Here is a 22,585-nt window from a genome sequence, read left to right as displayed (position 1 = left end):
GTAGTCAGGCTGGTGGTGATGATGATGATTCTTATGGTCCCCTGAAGTCCTGTGTCATTCATGGATTTCGTTTTGCTACTCATTTTGCATCACCACAGCAGATGTTGCATACTGTTTTGCTGTTTAATCCAACGGTATGCGTTTCTGTGCATGTCATTTTTTTTTTGTGCAGTGCTGAGTCAGTTTAGGTTTGTCTATTTCAGCTGCAAAGACTATGCACTGTTTTGTGAAACGCTAAATTATCTTTTTCTGAAATTTTTTTCTCATCCTGAGCAGATGTTCAAGTTGATAGTCGAAGACATTTTTTCTCCATATCCGTATTCGATTTGTATCCGAAAATTTTAATAGTCACACACCCCTGCTTTTTTCATACTTTTTAAGGTTTCTTACTGCAGTTTCTTGGTATATGCCTCGAGTTCAGATGGATTGCTGCAGATAAATGCACAAAATAAAGACAGCAGTTTCAATTGCAGTACCTACCTAACTACACAACCAGCATGCATTTACAAGCAGGAAGAAGAGCCCGCTGAGCGAGCTAGGGTCACTGCTGCTTCACCCGAGCTCGTCACGGAAGAGGATGAGGATGAAAAATGTCCATCTTCATCATCAGTGTCGTCTTGCTCCCAGTGGGATGAAGGCACAGCCAATGGGGACCACAAGGATGGGGCCGTCACTCTTGAGGAGTTTATCAGCCAACTTCAAGTGAGCAGAAGTCATCTTGTCCATATCTGCCCGCCTCTTAGACTCTTGTAACTGAATGCATGTTTATTTTATCAGCTGGCTCTGGGTTCATCTGTAATTTGTTGCATCAGGTGTGTCTAGCCAAGAAGTGTAATAGGAATTTGTATAATTTGCAGTGAATTCATTGTTTTGTAACTAACCTGCATTTTTTTCCGAAACAATAAGCTACAGGTGAGAAAATTTCCAGTTTTTCTCACTATGAGAATGTGTTGCATGCATTGAATTCTTGTGTGAGGTAGCCCAGCACCATCTGGCATTCTGTGAAGAAGCTTACCGTAAAAACCGGACTATAGGTCGGACCGGAGTATAGGTCGACCCCCCAACTAACCAATTCTAAAAATGAAAAAAAAAATCTTTTTCAATGGAAAAAGCACCGAAAGTCACCCTTACCTTGAAACAAATGCGACTCAACAGGTTGCACAATGGTGACAGTATTTATTTTCATTTAAATGCTGCTCATATCTACACCCGGCCAATTTTTTAACAGTATCCTGCGCCCATCGATTTGCGTGTTTGTCAGCACCTTATCATCATGGGAAGGAGCGGCGAAAATAAACGAGGTACGCGCATGTGTAGACATGCGCTTACTCTCGCTTCTTTCGCCGCTCCGTGCTGTGATCTCTACCGCTTTCACGCGGACGCATTCGACAGTCACAGGCAACGATCTTGCACATAGCTCCCGGACGAACTCCGCAACCTTTCCTTCCAGTTCTGGATACGCTGTGGTCCGCCCACGGAATGATGTTTTCTTCTAGTTGCTGCAAGTTGTAATATGCAGCTTCTGCCTCCATGAATACCAAATGCTCTTTTCAGATACTCCAAATTTGCGCTGTGCCGCCAGGTTGCTGTGAGCTTCCGCGTACCCAGTCGCGTTTTTCTTGAATGCGACGGTGAATTGCCGTCGGGTTCCACTCATTTTGAAACAAAATATGCCTTTAACCAAGAAAGCTTTGCAACGGAAACGCAAAATGGAGGTGCCACACCACACTGCTGCTGATGGAGATGGTGATGGAGGCTGTTGACTTCAGCCGCCCATTGTTGCAAGACTTCCGTATTTTTTCTCCAATGACCGGTATATAAGACAGGGGTCTACTTTTCGCCATGGTTTTTTGAAAAAAAGTTCGACCTATATTCCGGTTTTTACAGCAGTCATTATATTTGCTATTTACAATTGCTGTGCTTCTGTAGCTATTGCAGTTGTGTGCCGCAAAACTCCCAGAAACATCAGGTCACGATTTATCATATACAGCTGAGCCCACTTATAACGGCTGCAGTTATAACGAATGCTCACTTATTACGAATGAAGGCGGATCTTCCATCAAAATATGTATAAGGTTAATGGCATTGTATCTCAGATAGAACGAACAAGTGTGGCCGCGCAACTCTGTTACAGCGAACGAGGAGGCGATGTAAACTCGGCCCTGGAGTAGAAAACCTCCGTTTCTCTCGGAAGCAGAGAGCGACAAGCACCTCCAAGCCCTCGTGACATCACCTTCCCCCCCATTCTAAGAAAAAAAGGCAACCCCCCAAGAACAGAGATAAAAAAATTAATTACGGGCTGCTATGTAACGTCGACGAAGATTTTTGCCAGATGCGGCCATCAAAAACGCATGCCTTCAAAAAAGCTGATGAAAGTGCACTAAGCTTTGAGTTACTGTCCTTCAATGCCCGAGCATGGAAGACAGCGACCATTGGCCGCTGCGTGTCCTTGCAAAGACTGGCAAGGCGCAGTGTTTTGGAAGCTACATGCTCGTGCACACAACACAAAGGACTGGACGATGCGTGACATTTTGATCGACGAGTGTGCCACTTGGCATAAATTTGCGACTTGTTTTCCAAGTGGCTTGACAAAAAAATTGTTAAGATCCTGTTTGTGCTGCCTTTTCTGACTGTGGCGACCACACTCTTTTGCCAATGAACGGAATGAGCCAGGCCTGCCACTTGACATTGCCATAATTCATGTACCCGAGGTATTCTATAGGTGCTCCGTCACTAGTGCATGCTGAGAGAAATGATAGCAATTGACTGACAAGGTGCCAGCGTCTCAGTTCGGGTGACTCTGTTTTCCGTCATGGAATAGTTTGCGTGGATAGAACTGACTGCAGCGTGCATCAGCAGTTGCTTCCTTGAGGCAGAATTTGTGATCCTAGGAACGATGGAGGACACTGTCGAACACCCACATTATTGAGCGCATGTTTATTTATGGCAGCATGTCTTCAATGCATAGCTAGCCAAACTTGATGTTACCAGGGATGACTTCGTTGTTGCACGCGAGGATGCGCCTGTGCAGTCTTTCTTGCTGTGTGTTGTCTGATTTTAGTGCTAGTTGTTTCTGTTGAGGATGCTAACACTGGAGAGCCATTTCATTTCACCTATTAATACCCTCAGGGCCATTTGGCATTGCTGAGGGAATGATTAAATGGATAACATATTAAGCAAAAGCAAGCAACACAACAAAATAAAAAATACAAGTTATTAGGCTCCTAATTATACAATGTTAGCTAGTGCATTTTTAAAACGTTGATGATCTTCCATAGTGGCGATAAGTCCGGGAAGGTGATTCCAATCCTGTGATGTGCGTGGAATCAAACTGTGGGAATAGGAATCAGTGTGACAATAAATAAATCCAACTTTGTGGGATTGGTCAACGCGGGCAGAACGATAGGACGGATTAGAGATTAGTTGATTTGCGCAGCTGGGTGTTATGGAAGTTAATTTTGTGAAAAAGGCAAAGGCGAGAACTATAGCGGCGAGAGGCAAGTGATGGTAGATATAAGGTTTGTTTCATAGTAGAGATACTGGCAGTCCGATTCTAGTTATGAAATATGAATCGACGACGCTGATGAAAACAGTAGTTCGCGAAGTACGAACACTGTCCCATTGTCATGAATCTGCTGACGATGATGAAGAGGCCCACCTACCACTGGCTGCCATGGAGGCTTTCACTGCGATTAGTAATACATATCGCGTCCCTAAAGCAACTTGAAGTCAGCAACACTGTTGGTGAGGGGCATGCAATAGGGACTAGTAGTTTGAATAAACACGCGCAAAACAGATTTACTTAGTGACTTTGTATTTTTTGGCTGTAACATGGGAAGTCCACTTAGTACGAATCTTGGATAAAACGAACACAATCCGCACTACTGTCAGGTTTGTTATAAATGGGCTCGACTGTAAATGGCTTTCTGTGATGGTTAGGTTTATAGTTTGCTGTGAAGGTTGTTTTTTAAGTTCATCCCACTGAACTAAAATCATTCTTTTGTTGGCGCGCTATAATGGTAAGCTGATGGTTGTCTCAAAACGCTGCATTTCGTTGCAGGTGAAAGGTCGCCGTGGCCTGTATCAAGAGTACGCTGAGCTGAAAGCAAAGAGTCCTGAGGGCACATTTGTCACAGCAAGGTAAGAGGCACTTATTACTGCTGCTTGTTTCTTGCAAGCAGCCCTCCTGCACAGTACGAACTGTCATTATGAACTCTAACCATTAAGCTCAAAGCATGAAACTACATAAATTTCCAGGCACTGATATTTTAGACTTGATTGTCGGTGCATGTTCAGTTAATATACCATGCAGACATTGGTGCAAGCTGCAGGAGGCAGAAGTATGTGTGTACACTGGTTGTGGTGCCACATCTGTGAAATATTTGTTGGCATGTGTGTGTGATATTGTACATTCGACAGAATTCTCGGAACCACTACATTCGAAAATGCAGCCGATAGCTGTATCATCAGCGTTGAATGTACTCCTAGCATCATACGCAGCTAGGTGTTCATGAAGCCCGATGGTCCGCCACTTCTCGATCATTTCTTCGTTCACAGAGGCTCTTTCACCGCACACATTCTTTTAAAGTCAGACTGTGCCGGCTTCTCAAACAAGCAAGCCAACCTTTGGATGCTTTAACATCTTCAGTGTTCATTTTTCAGCCTGGGCACAAATTAGTGGCCCACTCACAGAGAGATAGGTTCAACAAGGCTATTTCTTGGGCTAGTTGGTTGCTCATGATTTTGACAAAAATGTAAGCACACGAGAAGAGTAGGACAAGCGAGAGAGATGCTTTGTCCTGTCTTTCTCGCCTCTCCCCATCTTCTTGTGCGCTTACATTTTCATCAAAATCAGAAAGATAAGCCTCATATGCGTTTGCGATCCAGCACAGTACTTCTTCAAGTTCCAGGTGAGCCGTCGTCTGCAGTCGTTTTCTTATAGTATTGAAGATTTCACTGTCGAATGCCGCTAAGATGCTTTTTTCATTTTTGACATATGTGGCCAAGGTTTTTTTTTTCACTTCATATTTGTGCATCAAGCCGCGGCATGACACACCATTTTTGAGCACATTCAATATTTCCGCTTTCTTGGCTATGTCCGTCGCCAAGTACTTCAGCCACTTTGCGGTGTCACTATCGCAGCAGCACACGACGTGGTGGCAAGACGCGCAGGAACAGCACGCTACACACTCAGAAGCAGCACAGTAAACACGGTGAAGCGTGCAATAACCAAGAAAGGTGACTTAGGGTTAAGTAAATGCGACCATAGTAGCAAAAAGCACACGGCGATGACATGCCAAAGTGACATATGTTGAAGATAGGATTAAAAAGGCTGCGAAACTGCTTGAACGGATGCTGGCTATACTTCAGATGGATTCTTCGTCACACAGATGCTGACTCAAAATGAATTACAGGAATTGATGCATAGGAATGGGAGTTATTCAATGAAGAAATTTCAGAATTCAAGCAAAAACAAAATGCTGCCCTCAACTCGATTTTTGCCAGGCTTCCCATTCCCATTTCACTCTCCCAATGACGACACCGGGAGGGACCAATCAAAACTGCCGATCTGAGCTTGTCGCGGAAGTTAGCACACCATGGTTGCCTAATCGCTGTAACTCGTTCTTGCCAATGCTGGTAGCGTCGTTTTCATTGCTACAACAACCACTTGAACACCCAGTTGACCCAGCGATGCTTCATTGTCACGTCGACAGCACAGAAGGGAGCAGTGATCAGTGGCGTTCCCCCTACTTCTGGATCCGAACTTGAGCGCAAGATAACTGCGACGGAGTGACACCCTGTGCAAGATACTAGTTACTTTTAGGATAGCGCGTACCGTTACTGCTTGCCGCGTACCACGGCTGCTACTAGTAACGCGCTGATTGGTCACGGCAAGCAAGGCGCGCACGCTGTTGACGGGAACGTGGCGTCATATGGCGCTGCCGCCCGGTAATCCTCCACAAGCCGACAATGTGCACTGCTAAATGTGAAACGAATGGCTTTTTTCTTTGTATCCTTCCTTGGGACCGAAACAAACGCTTGTAGAGTTCAATGGCTTGATCGGATCGATTCCGCAAACCTGTTCTCAAATGCATAGAGAGTAGCTATAAGTGCTGTGTGCTAGGTCTTAGGATGTGCAAAGAGAGGCGCAAAGTCCTTCGAAGCAAAAAATAGGCAGAGCCTCTGGTGGTGTATTTTTGTTTCTCTTGCTTTATAGCACTTTCATCTAAGGCAAACAAGTCGGTTTTGTTGATGTAATATAAAACGCAAGAACTTGACAAAACTTATCTCTATTTATTAACACAATTTGCAGCATATTTACTGTTTGTCCAGTCATCAAGCGCCCGCCCAGTGATGTCATATCCACTGCTAAAAACTGCCACTGTATGGTGACACCGTCAGCACCATAAATTTGTTTTTGCGAGCTAATTTAAATATTAAAAACTGGAGTATATGCGGTTCAACCGATGCTAATAACATAGCTATAACTCATTCTATGCAACCAATGGGCAAAACAATGAACTGATTATGTGTTTCGGGGCCCCTTTAATACGACTACGACACGACTATGCACAGGTAGGGCTGCAAAGACAACAAAGCATTCGGCCGCCGCTGACCCCGCTTCCTTCGCCATTACCTCTTCGATGCTCACCCTCCCTCGCACTGCTGATGATGATGACTGTACGGATGGCCTACGCTGCATTATTTTTACGGAGCTATGTCGAATGAACTGATGCATACTAAAATTTGTCCGAATTAAGGCGAACACCTTTAATGGTTCATACTTGCGGCTATGACCTTGTCTGGTCTCAGGTCATGCCTGGTCTCAAGTCATGTCACACTGATGTCGTGTCACCGTCAACTTGATAAGAAAAAAAATATTTGTGCACGGCGGGATTCGAACCACCATCCTTCCGTTCCGCAGCCGAGCGTAACGACTACTCTACTTCCTCACAACGCATTTGTGGTTTTCTTTGTCTCACCATAATTTGTCTAGTGTAAGGAGCCCGTTATAATTAGTGGTACGGCCAGGGACACTTTCTTTTTCGTTCTTTTTATCGTCCCACAATAATTTTTGTCTGGTGTAAGGATGCGGGAGAGGGTTTGCCGAAAGGCGTCGAATCATACGGATGCCTCCCAAATGCCCTCCAGTGTCTCCAGCATTTAAGATTCACAAACAATTATGTACTTTTACCACCCATCAGTGACACAAGCAGCAACACCACACTAAAGGCTTTCGCCTCACCGCACAAAGTGCCCCCGTGAATTTTTAACAAGAATTTCACCATATAGACTCCTGTATATCTTTTAGGGACCAGGCTCGCAGGACGAATTATCTGATTTTTTTAATTAACAAGGGTTGAATTAACGAGTTTTCACTGTAATGATAAAAAGATTTCAGAATTAACATAGTAAATACACTCAACAATGATATTTATGTGCTTTTACAAAGGGAACTCATATGAACAAAGCAATCTTCAAACAGAATCACTATAAACAATCCATTCATTTATTCAAAGAAACCTGCCATCTTTTTGCTCATACGGCACAAGCTCTGTAAGGTGAACAATTGTATTTTTTCAGCTTGTGCAATGAGCACCAGTAATGCTGTTAACAATGACTGACTAAGTTGCATAGTTTGCTGATAAAGGACGGGGCATACACACAGCACACAAATTTATTGGCTCGGCCTGTGTACAGACATTTTATGTCATCGTTGTTCAGCCCATCCTTGTTGCTGCAATTTTTTTTGTCGCCAATGCTGGCAAAAATGTCTTCTAAGCTCACCTCCACTGGCATTAAAGCTGTATTATCGCATTCGATGTAATGTAAAAAGTTATAAGCTGGTCTGTGGGAAATTTGTCTGCGTACTTTGTGAGCGGTCATTGCATGTGGATTTATTGTAAACGGGCTCAGCTGATACTCCCATGAGTAGCTTATGTCAGTAACCTGGCTCTCTATTCGTTCCGGGTTGAAAACTAAGGGAATTGCCGAGTAGCAATGGCATGGATTTCTGTGCATGTTTTCATGTTTAACGAAGAGGCTGCAACACTGCATGGTTGAAGACACGGTGCTGCTCTAGCTGCCTCACATGTTCAGTGCATAATCTGCACTCTTTTTTTTTTTTTTCCCTGCATATAGATTGAAGCCCAACCAGTGCAAGAATAGGTACACGGACGTACTCTGCTTTGACCACAGCAGGGTTGTTCTTTCCATGAGGAATGAAGATGACTGCAGCACCTACATCAATGCCAACTTTGTGGATGGTTACCACCAGAAAAATGCTTTCATATCAACCCAAGGTGTGGAACCTAGTGTGCTTTTCCATGCCACCCAGTTCAAGCTAGTGAAATTGATAATGATGTCGAGAGATTTATAGACTCTGTGACTACTGGCTGGAAGTGATACATATGATTCATTTTTCTGGCCTTTTCTAGTTTATGAAATTTCTGCAGTGAATGTAGCCTGTGTGTGTCATTAGATTGCAGTAATCATCTGATGCTGGTCAGGTTAAATTTGTCCTAAGTGTCCCTTTAGAGATGTGCTGCAGGTGCCTATACTCCATCTCATAAGTCCATTGCAGCACTATGGAAGCTAAAGACCTCCTGAGCCAATCAGGAGAGTGCACTAAACGTGTTCCTCTGCACCTCATCATCTGCTCGTCATCTGCTCACAGTGTATGAAGATATGGTTGGAAAAGAGTATAAATAGATGCTGTCTATGTATCGAACATTGAAGGTACATTAGGCAGTTTTAGAATAGTTGTTGTGCTGGGTTTGGGGGGGGGGGTTTAGTGGCGCATAAGCATCTGAGGCTATCATGTTCCAAGCTCATGTTTTAGAAGAGTGTATGCACGCTTATGTACACTAAACGCAAGCGTTATACGCGATGTTACACTGTTTGCTGCGCGTGCAACTGAAGACACAACGATACCGGTTTTTGCTTTATGGCGTTTAACGTCCCAAAGCGACTTGGGCTATGAGGGACGCCGTAGTGGAGGGCTCCAGATAATTTCGACCACTTGGGGTTCTTTAACATGCACTGACATAGCACAGTATACAGGCCCCTATCGTTGTGCCTCCATTGAAGTGCAGCCGCTGCGGCTGGGATTGAATCTGCCTCTTTTGGGTCGGCAGCCGAGCACTATAACCAGTGAGCCACCATGGCGGCATACAACGTTAACTTCATTCAGCCTAGTGGTGCCATTTGCTCTCTTAACGGAAACCATTTTTATAACAAGCTGGCACTCCTTTTAGGCCTAGGAGTGGAAGAATCATCACTTGAAGTAAAAAAAAATAAAAAGTATATTGCTCATGGGTAATGCTGTAAGCGAGTTGAAATAAAATGAAAGTCCTACGCACTATTTATGATGAGTGAACACAATGAAAAACCAAGTCACAATGATGAATTCACTCCAAAACGAGGGATTCTTTCTCTAAGCATGCCACCATGGTGGAAAAGTTGTTTCAGCGCACGCTGAGCTTGGGAAATAGCGTAAATTATGGGATGATTTGAATTGCCATATTTGCTCACGTAAGCTGTGCACTTTTTTTTTTAAATTTGGGCTTCAAAAAGGGGGTATGCAAATTACACGATTTCAAGAACTTGTTCTATAAAAAACTACTAAGATCGTAATGCAAAATATATACCATATATTGTTACCTATGCACCGACTCCCCCAGCTCGCTCACCTTGCTGGAAAAAAATAACAAGAATTGACTTCACATATAAGGCGTGTACCTTCTTCCGCCATGGCCCACATTATGTAGTCCCCAGCGGGGAGGCATGAGGGCACATGCGCAGCTCAAAACAATAAATGAACAACAATACAATCACTAGCATTCGGAAGCAAGTGGAGATAAAAGGCGATAAAACGTTGCCTTTGCATGTGGCCTGCCTGACTAGCGGCAAAGTGAACAGCAAACAGTTCCGCAGTTTCGGATTCCGGCATGCTCAGGAGGTTACCAGAAATGTGCTCTTGCAACTTTTGTTCCGGGAACGTGACTGCCAGTGCGAGCAATCCGGTTAAACGGTGCGCAACTCATCTTCTTACCACTCGCGTATTTCACAGCCGCACACGGCAACATTGCTGCAGCAATCTTCCCAAGTCTGCCTTGCGTGCACTTGTGTGCATGTTGATGGTCTGTTACAGCAAGGAGTGCAAAATGTGAGTGTGAAAGTTTAAAAAAAAAACACAGGTAATAAATTAGGGATGCACAAATTATGCAAGTGCGCAAATTACGTGAGTAAATATGGTAGTGTTTGGTGTATGCGCATGGAACATCGCCTCTGCACTCATCGCAGTCTTGGTAGGGCTGCAAGTCTACTACTGAGATGGAGCATAGCTGGTAGGTTTACGTTGCTCAGGATATTGAAAGGTCCTCAGGAAGCGCATCAAGGGGGAAAAGAAACAAGCTTACTGTAAGTTTAATCCATAGCAGTTCAGTTGCAGCCTAGTTTGTAGACACTGATGGCAAAAGACAGTGCCTGCAGCAAACAATCTGCTGCTTCAATTGCTTGAACCTATGTTTTGCAATAATTGAGAGCCGGCTGTTGTGATTTATAAAGCTGAGTGTGCCAAGCACTGTTTCCAGCTGTGTCTCTCTCAAAGTATATGTACAGCATCAAAGAAATTGTATGCTTCCCCTCTCAGAAAATATGGCTGGCAGTTTAACAGAGCTAAGCACGACGTGTTGTGCAAAATTACAGCTTTTTGCAGGTGGACATTACCACCACGTACCTGAAAGCGCAATTGAAATATCTACTGACCCAGGGTGCCAGTTATGCGTGTTTTAAACCTTTTCATCGTCAATGCCAGTTTACCCAATGTATGCCGGCAGCGCTTCTGCAGCAATTTTGTCAACGGCAACATGTATGGCTCTAGTGCCATGTTTCTGCCACCGAAGTCCACGCCAATGCACGCAGCGCATGTCTCTCTGTCACTGGTGCCACATAGGTCAAAGTGCGAATATTAGTTTGATAGTAGTATTAGTTGATGAAAAAGATGTGCAATGTACAGCGCAAGAGCATGGTACAGTTTAACACTAAGAGTGCTTTCACACTAAAAAAACAAATTAGCACAAGGGTGCCCTTGTTGAACAAACATCACAATGCCAAGAAATGCAGGCACAAAAAACTGATGGTCTTGTTCAATATCTGCAGAGCAACCAGTATCAGTGTCATGCTTTCTTCATGGAGTGACTTCAATGAAGTAATCCGGGGTTTGACGGAATGCCGTCTGTTCAGGTAGTAGCATGGTTGAACAAGTCCACTGACCAATTATCAAAAAACAGTTGGCGTTTTGTACGGGTTCCTTGTTCACAATGAAGAACCGGACGAGTAAGAAGCAGCTTAAGAAGCTTTGAAAAGTCGACGCAATGATTTTGTGTAAGTTGGGTGAAGAGTCCCCTTAGTCCTGTCGATAGTGTGCGGCATTAACTGTATGATCAGTGATTCCAGGTGCAGCCATGCTGAGGGGCTTCTTTCGGCAGCAATGATTGCTACGTCATCCCAAGCGATTTCATGCCCTTCTTTTTGCGCGTGTTCTGCTACAGCGTTTGACGCGGTCCGATTCCTGGCGACATCATTGCGGTGCTCTTTTAGCTGCCTTGGTAAATTCCCCATCTCACCGATGTAGATGGGAGTGGCAATCATCACACGGCATCTTATATACGATACCCGGAAACTTTGAACGGGGCAAAGCATCCTTCACATTAACAAGAGCCCCACGCAATTTGCTAGTAGGCACTTGGGCAGTATGCACATTGTGCTTCTTGAAGACGCATGCCAAGGCTTTGCTTATGCCTGGGATGTACGGAATGGCCGCGCATTTTGGTCGAGATGAAGTTGAAGTCAGGCTCAGTCAAGTTGAAGCAAACTTAGAAGTATTTCTCCATACCTAATTTAGGCAGGATTGCAGCAAGGGAGGCTCTGATTTTGTGAGTTGAGTTAAGCAGCCTGTGGAAGTTCAAGCCTTTAGACATCTAAGCTGTGGAGCAACAGAGGTGCAGGAGCTTTGATAGAAGTGTAGTGAAGCGAAGTCAGTGGATGCAGAGCTGAGTTTCTTTTCAAAATGCCAGATGACATCAGCCGTAAATGAACTGCATTAGAATCTTAATGATATGATCATGGTTGATACAAATTTCGGGGTAGTACAAGTCTGTCAAATTCCCTGACTGGATTGTATTTGTACATTGTGCAAAATTTTGAGTGTTCTGAACACTCCTCGAACGCATGAGCCACAACTGCGCCCTGAAGGACTGTACACTACCTCCACATGGCTGACGCACGGTAGCACACAGCTCATACATTACCAATGCCGCGATCGCCAGTTACGCAGAATGCACTGCGAGCAATGAGCAGTGCCATATGGCCAGCACATCGCCGACATCGCGATTGCCTGTTGATCGGTTAGCACCGCGAGCAGTGAGAAGTGGCTCGCGGCCAGCGCATTGCTGTCATGAGTGGCCGGTGGCACGCAGCCATAAATCAGTCCCATCAGCCATAAGCGGATCTGCGTAAATATGTTTTCCGTGCTTCTGCATGCAGGTTTGGTTCATTTTGGATACGAATATTTTTCGCACCCTCGTGAGATCGTGTCATCGAGATTCTATTGTAAATGCAATGATATGTGGTTTTTGAGAAGGTAGACACTTGCTGTATTTACCCGAATGCTATGCGAGGATCGACTTTGCAAGTATGAAACAGGAGAAAATTAATAAATGCGATAGTAACGTGAGGAAAGTGTGCTGAAAATTGATAGGCGATTACTAACAAGCACCTAAAAAAAAATTGGCTGTGGTTTATCTCTGGTTAAACCTGGAGTGACGCGAGAGCGAGAGCTCCTCTTGGTTTCGTTCCAACGCTGAGCCCTGGCTTCTTTCAGAGCTGCTGAGCTCAGCTCGTCCTCTCCTCCGCTCTCCGTCTTTGCCCCGGCGGCTCCGCCGAGCCGCCTAGTTATACAGCTGCGACACCTCTCCCCCCATTTGACACGGCACATGTGCACAGTTGTTGCAGCTCGGTTTCGCCGCCGCGCTGCTGGCAGCAGCAGCTGCCCCGCACCACGTGACCAACCGGCTCAAGGCCACGGTGCCGCCACGGTGCTGCCACGGAGCTCAAGGGGTGCCATGCTGAAGGCTCGGAATATCTGGCATAGTGTAGCTCTCGCTACAAAAATGGCTTTCTTGTGACTTGTCTTTGCAGGAAGGCTAGTGCGTGCCTTCAAGCCTTAACCTAGTGCAGCAGTTGCTGCCACTCTTATTATGGGAAGGTTTCATGCTCCCTTCTTTTTCAAGAGAGCCACAAAAATGCTTATCAGAGAAAACTGGTACAGTCAACACGAATATCCGCTGTGCCATCACCGCATCGACCATGTGCTTTAGAGGCCTCATCGTAATAACGAAACTTCTAGTTGCTCAACCGCACAGTGAGCCATGTCTCCTGAACATCAGTGATTGTTCTCGGCAGCATTTTAATGAGCCGTCATGTAACGCGTGGAGGCACCGAAAAATTGCCTGGCAGCACGCAAGTTTGAAGTTGTCAAAAAGTGCGTCAGTTTCTGATGATAGAAGCAGAAGCAGCAAGAGCGCCTCTTCACATGCAATAGCAGTGCCAAGCTTTCCGTGCACCCGAATCGGATTAGTACCATTATCATACGGCATTGCTGGCACTGCAGACGTTGAGGGTGTCTACTGAGTCTTAATAGAATGAAAGAAGACCTTTACGTCTTGAGTGTTTCACCGTGTTTCCTCGGAATGATGCGTAGCGTTCGCACACTGAGTGCAAGTTCACCTTCTCCGATGACTAGTTCCTCTCTGCTCGCCGCTGCTTCAATATGTGGTGTGCCGTGCTGGTTGCCTTGGTTAAATATTTGTGGATCGGAGCTCTTATTGGTCGACCAATACGGCATTCAAACTTTTTTTTCTTTTGTTCCCTTTTTTCCGGCTTCCAAAGTGGAGGTTGATCTGTATGACGCTACCAACAAATACGAAAGTGAAAACGGCATGGTACACCATTTTCTCTGCGTATTATTCGATTATAATGCAAGGGGCGACTCTTCACTTCCAATTTCGGTAAAAATATGGAATAAATATGGTACTTTTAATTGGAAGGCAATACCAGCTGTTTTTTTTTTATTTGTTGGCATTCCGTAGAGTTGGGCTAACAGGGCCTCTTCATTTCTTTTTTTTTCTTTTCCAAGGACCCTTGCCAAAGACATACACAGACTTCTGGCGCATGATCTGGGAGCAGCGGTGTGCTGTGATCGTCATGACGACAAGGACGTTTGAGAGAGGGCGGGGCAAATGTGGCCAGTACTGGCCACCTGGGGAGGCTGGTGCCTCTATAGAGCTGGAAGACCTGTTCAAGATCACTGTTTTGGCCAAGGACCCAAAGCCAGACTATGTGGAGGCGCAGCTGGAGCTGTACAACTGTGAGGCAAGTGTGCGCCTGCCTCCATGCCACATCGCATGTCGCTCATTTCGCTTGCCAGGTCCTGTCTTCCTTCCCACCTTTCTTATTTCTGTTACGACTGTGTGCGACTTACATTGCTGCTTTGTGTCCTGTTTCTGGGCTTTATGTTTGAAAGCAGCAGATTCTTCACAAAGCACATTATCTAGATAATATGTAGTTACTCACGGCTATTACCCAGTGACTACTAGCCACTGCCACTGCAAGCCACTTCCACTGCATTTAAAGTCTACAGAAGGCGTAGCCATTAGCTCAGACTTTAGAGGATTAAATTATTCTAAAACAGCAGAGTTCAAACTTTATGGTGTTTGTTTCATGTGTTCAGTGTTCTTCATGAATGGGTATGCATAACTCAATAAAAATGTATAGTCCTGTGCTATTTCAGCAAAACCTTGTTGATACATTCCAGGTTCATATGCTGAAATTCGTGGACGTTAAAAATGTTTCACAGAGTTACGCTACATGTCTCCCGGTTAATGCGTTCCCAGATAACACGTCTTCCTGGCTACCATGTTTGAAATTTTTTGGCCGTATAATACATACAAATGAGCCGAACGTGAGGGCACGCAACATGAAGAGCTGAAATGTAGTGGCGGTCACTTGCCGTGGTGGCTTCTCTGCAGTGCCTATGTGCGAGGAGGCAAAGCGCCACCATCAACCAAAAAAATACTAATAAAAACATCGTGTCAGCATACGAGACAGCTGTTTTGCGGGAACACGAAATGAAAAGGAGAAACACTGCAGTTTCTTTGTGGTGCTTAAGGGCAAGGGTTAGAGCATCTGAGAACTACAGCGATACGCTTAAACAGGTTGTCCCACATAACGTGAGCCAAGGTATTAAAAATGAAAGAAAATTCGGACGCGAATTGAACCGAATGCATAATGTTGGCACCAGCCTAGAATTCCTCAGGCTAACTAACTGACTAGTTATGTTTAATTAATCATCTTTTTAAGCATTGGCTGCAGACCCGAAGTGTGATTGGCAAAGTTGTAGAGCACCTTCAGAAACCTCTAAAAAAATTGTTTCCTACACGATGTATCTCTCGTGGTCTTTTTTTCCGCGTTCCAAAGAAAGCCCGCGAAATATGAAAAAATACCACGTGACGGGGCGCTTGCACTCTGTTACTGTGCTGCTGTCAAGCGTGCGGTGGATGAACAAGGTCGGCTGCAGAGAGACTGTGTTCTGAGACAGGGCGTTATGCCTGATGTAGATATCCTGGCATGCGGCTCTTATCACATGACGCCGCAAATGCATGCTGCTGGCTGAGCGTTGCCGAAGCGATAAAGCGTCAAAGGCTATGAAAAAGACAAGAAGAAAACAGCGTTTTGGTTTTGCTTTGAAGAAGGAAAGGGTGAAGCGCGTGAGAACGATGGAAGGCGATGACGGCTGCTACAATTTTGCCTTTGTATACAAATTACCTTCTAGTAGTTTCCGCATTGAACGATGATACTGCAACTTTAAACCTTGGGTTTGAATAACAGCAGATAAATCACAGGGGTACAGAACTGAGTAAAGGTAAAAAAAAGAAAAACCTTGGCTATATTCAAGAAATTTACGCATGTCTTCTTCAGACGATTACTCTTTTCGCAATGGCCTCGCCCCCTCTCCTTCTCACAGTCTGTCAAATGTTATTTTTTGATCTCACACCCCGCATCTGCACTTCGCTTCGTGGTCACAGTATCGAGTGGGCGCGTCTCGCTCCACGCTTGCGCACCATGACCAGAGTTGTACATGGTGCGTTGCTTTAGGTGCAGTGCGTCAAGTGGACTTTGAAGGCGGGCAGTTGAGCTATTTCAACGCTGGCATCCAGATACGCGTCCGAGCTCAATGATGATTGTGCGTGCATATGAAACGCTGAGACAGACTTGGAGTTTTATGAAGAAACAACATAAATCTTCAATCCTTGGCGAGGACATGGAGACAGATATTCTGTACAAATTTTCTTCAGACCAACGTGCAAGTGTTCCTAGTGTGGTGTTGAAGCTGGAGTGTGAAAGACTTCAGTGTGGAGAATACTGAAGAACAGACAACCTCATCCACGCCACGTGCAGATGCACCAGATCTTGGAGCTCCGCGATTTCCAAAATCTGAAAGATTTTGCAAACTGGATTTTAATTCAGACGGAAAAGGACCCAGGCTTTGTGAAAAAAATATTGTGGACCGATGAAGCTGCCGTCTCACGTAATGCCCATGTGACCATCCACAGCGCTCATTATTGGAGTGACGAAAACTCCCACTAGGTTTTGAAGACACATCAATATCAGTGGTCGGTTAATGTGTGGGGTGGAACTTACAGTGGCACTATCATAGGCCCCGTGTTTTTTGATAACCTGCTTGTGGGCGAAAGATGTCAATGATATCTTTGATGGGGCACTTGAGGATTTTCATCGCAAAGTTCCATAGGCTAAGATCAAGGATATTTGGTATCGGCGTAATGGTGCTGCTGCGCACGGCAGCAGATAATTTTGCAAATGGCTGGCTGAAATCTTCCCGCAGCAGTGGATTGGATAGCATGGGCCCATTGCTTGGCTGGCACGGTCAGCAGATTTAACTCCGCTCGATTTCTTCCTCTGGGGCTACGTCAAGGATCAAGTATATCGGACACCAACCACAATATCAGAGAACTAACCTTGAAAAGCCGACCTATCAGAGAAGCCGACCTTGTTCATCTATCGCATGCTTGATAGCAGCACAGTAAGTGAGCGCAAGCGCCCCGTCACGTGATATTTTTTCATATTTCATGGGCTATCTTTGGAACGCGGAAAAAAGGACCACGTGAGATACATCGTGTAGGAAACAATTTTTTGAGAGGTTTCTGAAGGTGCTCTACAGCTTTGGCAATCACACTCGGGGGTCTGCAGCCAATGCTTAAAAAGATGATTAATTAAATATAACTAATCAGCTAGTCAAGGGGAAAATAAAAAATAGCCTGAGTAACTATAGGCTAGTGCTAACATGCATTCAGTTCAGTTCGCGTCCGAAGTTTCCTTCATTTTTAAAATCTTTGCTCAAGTTATGTGCGACAACTTGTATACGAGTGCATCATTGTGTGTAAACACAGTGAGGAAGCTGCGGCGGCTTCTCTGCACTGTTGAGATGTAAAGGGGCGAAGCACTCGAAAATGACTAGGACATAGGCCTGTGCAAATTTAATTTAATTTATTTAATTTATTGAACCCTCAGGTTCAAAGGCATTAAAGAAGGGAGTGGTTACAAGATAAAAATGCATAAACAGATGCAGTACATAATAACAAAGTATTTTCATCCTCTTGTTATACAATGTTAGCTAGTGCTCTACGAATGTGCTGGTTATCACTGATGTCGGCGATATCTGCGGGAAGGTGGTTCCATTCACATGATGTATGAGGCAAGAAAGCCGGAAATGCTGTTATAGTGTTACATGTTTCAATGCCAGCTTTGTGACAATGATCGATGCGGTTTGACCCGCGAAATGAGGGAAATGGGATGGTCATGAAATGAGTAGTATGGGATGATGATACAGTTTATGAAAAATGCTCAGACAAATTATCTGCCGGCAGGATGCTAAAAGAGGTAAACAAAGATTAGCTTTCATGCTTGTTACACTCACGGTACGGTTAAAATTGAATAAGGTAAAACGAGCAGAGTTATTTTGGACCAGCTAAAGCAAAGTAATTAGTTTTTCATGATAGGGATCCCATATGGTGGCAGCGTATTCCAGTTTAGAACATATTAGTGTTTTGTAAAGTAATACTTTCAAGGAAGATATGCTTTGGAAAAGTTACGGCGCCCGTAGCCCAACATGCGGTTAGCTTAGTTACTAATGTACTCAGTATAGCGCATCCAGTTAAGGTCAGCAGAAATATGGATAGCCAAGTATTTATATGAAGTGACTGCTTCTAAGGGAACATTATTTAGGTAGTACACAGGTGGAATGTTGGCACTTGATATTCAAATAATTTGACACTTATTAGTGTTAAGTTCCATAAGCCATTCGTTACACCAAAGAGAAAATGTTAGGGAGATCGCGCTGAAGAAGGTTAGCTTCGTCGGGGGATTTTATTTCGCGGAAAACTCTGCAGTCGTCAGCAAACAAAAGAATGCTAGATGATACAATGGAAGTAAGATCATTGATGTAAATACAAAATAAAAGGGGTCCAAGCACTGACCCTTTTGGCATGCCCAAGTAAACTTTGCTGAAAGGTGAGTTAAAATTGTTAGCAGGGGCGAACTGCGATCGGTTAAGAAGAAAGTATTTAATCCATTTCAGAACGTTGTAGTCGATATTCAGTTGAGTTAGCCTTAAAAATAATAACCGGCGACATGCCTTATCGAATGCTTTAGAGTATTCAAGGAAAATGCAGTCAGCTTCTGATACGTGATCTAAAATATGGTGATGTTTGATTGTGAAGATGGCAAGTTGGGTTTTGCAAGAAAATGACCTCTGAAAGCTATCCTGTGCGGTTGTAAAAAACGAATTATACTCGAGAAATTTAGCAAGGTTAGTGAAGATTACGTCTTCTAATAGTTTTCAGCAAGTAATAGTGAGCGAGATAGGGCCATAATTTGTAGGCCAGGCTCTATTTCCTAATTTGAATAGTGGAACCACCTTTCTGACTTTTCATTGTGTTGGCAAAATGGAAGTATCGAGAGTCTGCTGAAAAATCTTGGTTAGTATTAAGGAGCTGCAGGTGATTGTGTTTGTCTAAAAAATTTTCCATTAATGCAGTCAAAACCGGGCAATGAATGAAATTCGAGGTCATGAATAAGTTTAGCAACGCCATATGAATCAATGAAAATTTGAAGCATAGATGGGTAATTATACTCGAGTGGAACAGGATGTGTGGTGTGTTTGGTGCACGAGAAGTTCTGAACAAATGTTTTGTTAAGTACTGATGCGCATAAATGAGCTGGAATAGGGTCCCCTGACGTGTCAGTTAAGTTAATAGATTTTTCGGTATGTGGGTTGATGACGCGCCAAAATTTTCTAATGTTGGTAGATAGCATGGATGGTAAAGTGTTAGGAAGGAACTTATCTTTTACCTGTTTAAGCGCAGTTATATAGGCACCAGTGGCAGCCTTAGCAAGCGTACGACACCATAGACTTACATGGGCGTTGGCTAGGACCCTGCTGGCAGTTCGTATTATCTGGATTTCCGAATTAATTGGTGTCGAATTACGAGCTTTTACTATTATATTACAACTTGCAAAGGTTCCTGTTCATTGCTGTCTGCACCAGTGACAGCTGCCATGATCGCCTCGTCAATGAGGTCTTCATTTGTCATGTCTGCATCGTCAGCGTGCAAGAATTCTTCGACTTAATACGCTGCAATCATCGCCGTCATCACTGCACTGGCGGGAGCTTCGAGCGCCTCTGCGTCACTGGCATCAAACCCGTTTTCGTGGAGCAGTTCTTATGGGAAATCCAAGGAGCGTGCAGAACCAAGGGTGCGGTGACAGCTGACAAGAGAAAAACCATGCTGGCAACGCGCGTGCACCGACTGATTGGGAGTACGCATGGTGCGCGTGGCCAATGCAGCAACGCAGCAGCTCGCCTGACGTGGTGCCGCCTGCCCTTGGAACACGTGAAATCTGCAAAGCGGAGACCGTGGCCAAGTTAGCAAAGAACAAGGGCAGATGGGACAATGCACGCGCTGCCACTGCCAGCCGTAGCTCAGAATGCAAAAACAAAGAAAAATGTGCCGCTGCATTTCCATTCTGCGAGCGGCGCACCCCTCAGAAACGCTAATAATGGACTGCTCCACCAGTGCTCCCTACTATGCTCCCTACTTTCTTCTCTGCATGGGCCTTTTGCACAGGGGAACGCATCCATTGTTTCTCCTGCCTGCATCACTGTGACAAGAAAGCATCCTCGGCGCGCCTGGTGGCAGTGTCTCCGAATGGGTGGTCACGGGTTCTTTTGCTTTCGCGGTGTCGCTGTGCTGGCTCGGTCCGTCGGGTCGGCTCCACACACGCACGCTTTTGTGTTGTAAGCGTGGTTTTGTTGGTGCGGTTGTAGCATTTTCATGTTTGTTTTTTTTATGGTTACACTAAATGACCAGATTTAATTGTTATGACCAATAATGTGTTATGACAGCATTGCTGTGAGCGGTTTATTTTACCATGGAACACATGGTAGAACTGACGGTGCCGTGACTGATCATTGTTATATCCGATATATTGTTATAACCACTATTGTTATAAGTTATACTATGTATAGTGCATGAAAGCTTGCTCTCATTACTCTGTCTCTTTCTCCTCTCGCTGATGCAGAGCCAGGAGTCACGCTCTGTAAGCCACCTGCAGTTTACGAGTTGGCCGGACTATGGTGTGCCTGATTCGGCCTTGGCCATGCTGGCCTTCCGAGGAGTGGTGCGTGAGAAGCAGGCTCAGGCAGTGGCCTCCATGGAGCCCAAATGGGATGGGCATCCCTTGGGGCCACCCATTGTGGTTCACTGCAGTGCTGGAATTGGTCGCACCGGTACGCTGTGAGATGCCTCCCCCCCCCCCCCCCTTTTATTCACAGAGCCTTCTGTCGTTGTAAAATGTAGAATTTGTAGTTCATTTCTGTGATGACCCTTTGGCAGTGCTTTCACCTCATGAAATGCATGGTGTCTGATCACAGCTGTTAGCAAAATGGACCATCAAGCAGCAAATGTGCACTTGCACTCAACGCTTTCACAGTCATGCCCGAAATAATTTGAGACAATTCATTACGCACTCTTTACACACCAAGGCCTGTGCAGATATACCATAATTTCGAATATTCAGTCAAATAGTAAAGTATTCGATATTCTATTCCATCCAAATGTTTCGTATTAGAAACCTCGAAGTATTATTCTCACGTGAATGACGTTTCTGGGACACTTGCTTTGCGTGGTTTTGGCTCAATGTACAGTCTTTGTCAAAAGCATAGAGCCCAAGAGGTCTGCTTCTGAGCCCAGCAGCGCGGCAAACCCCCTTAGGCTGTATATTTCTGACAAAGACCGTACCTCTTCCGGAATGGCACTGCGGCATGCGTGCGCAGCCAAGGCCCCAACTTCGTGGAAACTTCCCAGGCGTATGCTCCGCATGCCCACGTGTATGCCAGGGTCTGTCTGCGCATGCATGCAGCAGCAGTCGTGAGCAGGGACAAGCGTGGCTCTTAGATTTGTGCCTGCCAGGTGTATGTGCATGCGCTGGAACCGGCACGGCACCATGCATCATTTAGAGTACGCATGGGTTCCCTTGACTTCCGTGAGACGAGTTTGAGCTGACTGCATTTGCTGCAGCCACCCTTCTCTGTCTGAAATTCACTAATCAAGCGCAATGGCACAAACATGAGAAGGAGCTGGCACATAGAGACGGGCGCCGCTTTCTGAGGCATGTAGCGCATACAGCTAGCAGACGTCTGTGGAGTCACCACTTAAAAGCAAAAGTCGTGCTTCGGCACAATCACCATTAAAGCCAGCTGTTCAAGATCTCACAAATAGGTCTCACACCTCACAAATACGTCGGTTCCGCATGTAGATTGTGGGGTTTGATAAGGGGGATAAATACGTCCCCCCCCCCCCCCCCCCCCCAACCGCGACTGACACAGTTCAAAACCGCTCGGACCCCACCTCGTGATTGTGCGCGTTACCGAGCGCACGCAGACCACAGTAGGCCTTGTTCTGAGGGGGAACAAAGGAACAGCACTCTGGCTGACACAAACAGGCATTTATTGCTACAACAGCAACAATGCTAAGGAATCGAGATCGTCCGGCTCACCAGCAAGGTTACAAGCGAACGTTCGCCCATGCTAGGGCAAGGGAGAAACTCGGTGCCGGACGGGACGACCTAGAGGGAAGAGGTCCCCACTAGGCCTCGCCTCGCTGGCAGAGAGCAGAGCGCCACGCTGACACATCTGCACGCGACCAGTTTGGTCAACAGCCAAATCAAGTTATTGAATCGAACATTTTGCACCACCAATTCATACTATGCTTGTCCACATGAAGTTTTTGTGCCGTCCACCAGCTCGTTATTCACAGCGAGGGCTGGAACAGCACCTTGCAACAGGGCTCCAGTGTGCCAGCAGCTATAGGAACCAAAAGGCCCAAGGGCCGGTGATCACGGAAACGCCACGTGACCTAGAATTGCGGCACCCATGCTCTCGCAC

General features: G+C 45.3%; 1 protein-coding gene across 1 annotated transcript in view; it reads left to right on the top strand.

Annotated features, from left to right (window-relative positions):
- Positions 1-22,585, top strand: part of Ptpmeg2 (Protein tyrosine phosphatase Meg2) — a 63,854-nt gene that overhangs the window by 31,251 nt on the left and 10,018 nt on the right. Inside the window, exons 9-13 of the mRNA XM_077659212.1 lie at positions 514-702; positions 4,061-4,140; positions 8,143-8,303; positions 14,201-14,436; positions 20,722-20,929. Of these exons, the coding sequence (XP_077515338.1) occupies positions 514-702; positions 4,061-4,140; positions 8,143-8,303; positions 14,201-14,436; positions 20,722-20,929 (874 nt within the window). The remainder of the gene's footprint in view (positions 1-513; positions 703-4,060; positions 4,141-8,142; positions 8,304-14,200; positions 14,437-20,721; positions 20,930-22,585) is intronic.

The sequence above is a fragment of the Amblyomma americanum genome, chromosome 3 (assembly GCF_052857255.1).
Source record: "Amblyomma americanum isolate KBUSLIRL-KWMA chromosome 3, ASM5285725v1, whole genome shotgun sequence".
NCBI lineage: Eukaryota > Metazoa > Arthropoda > Arachnida > Ixodida > Ixodidae > Amblyomma > Amblyomma americanum.
This window is presented reverse-complemented; position numbering and strand designations above follow the sequence as displayed.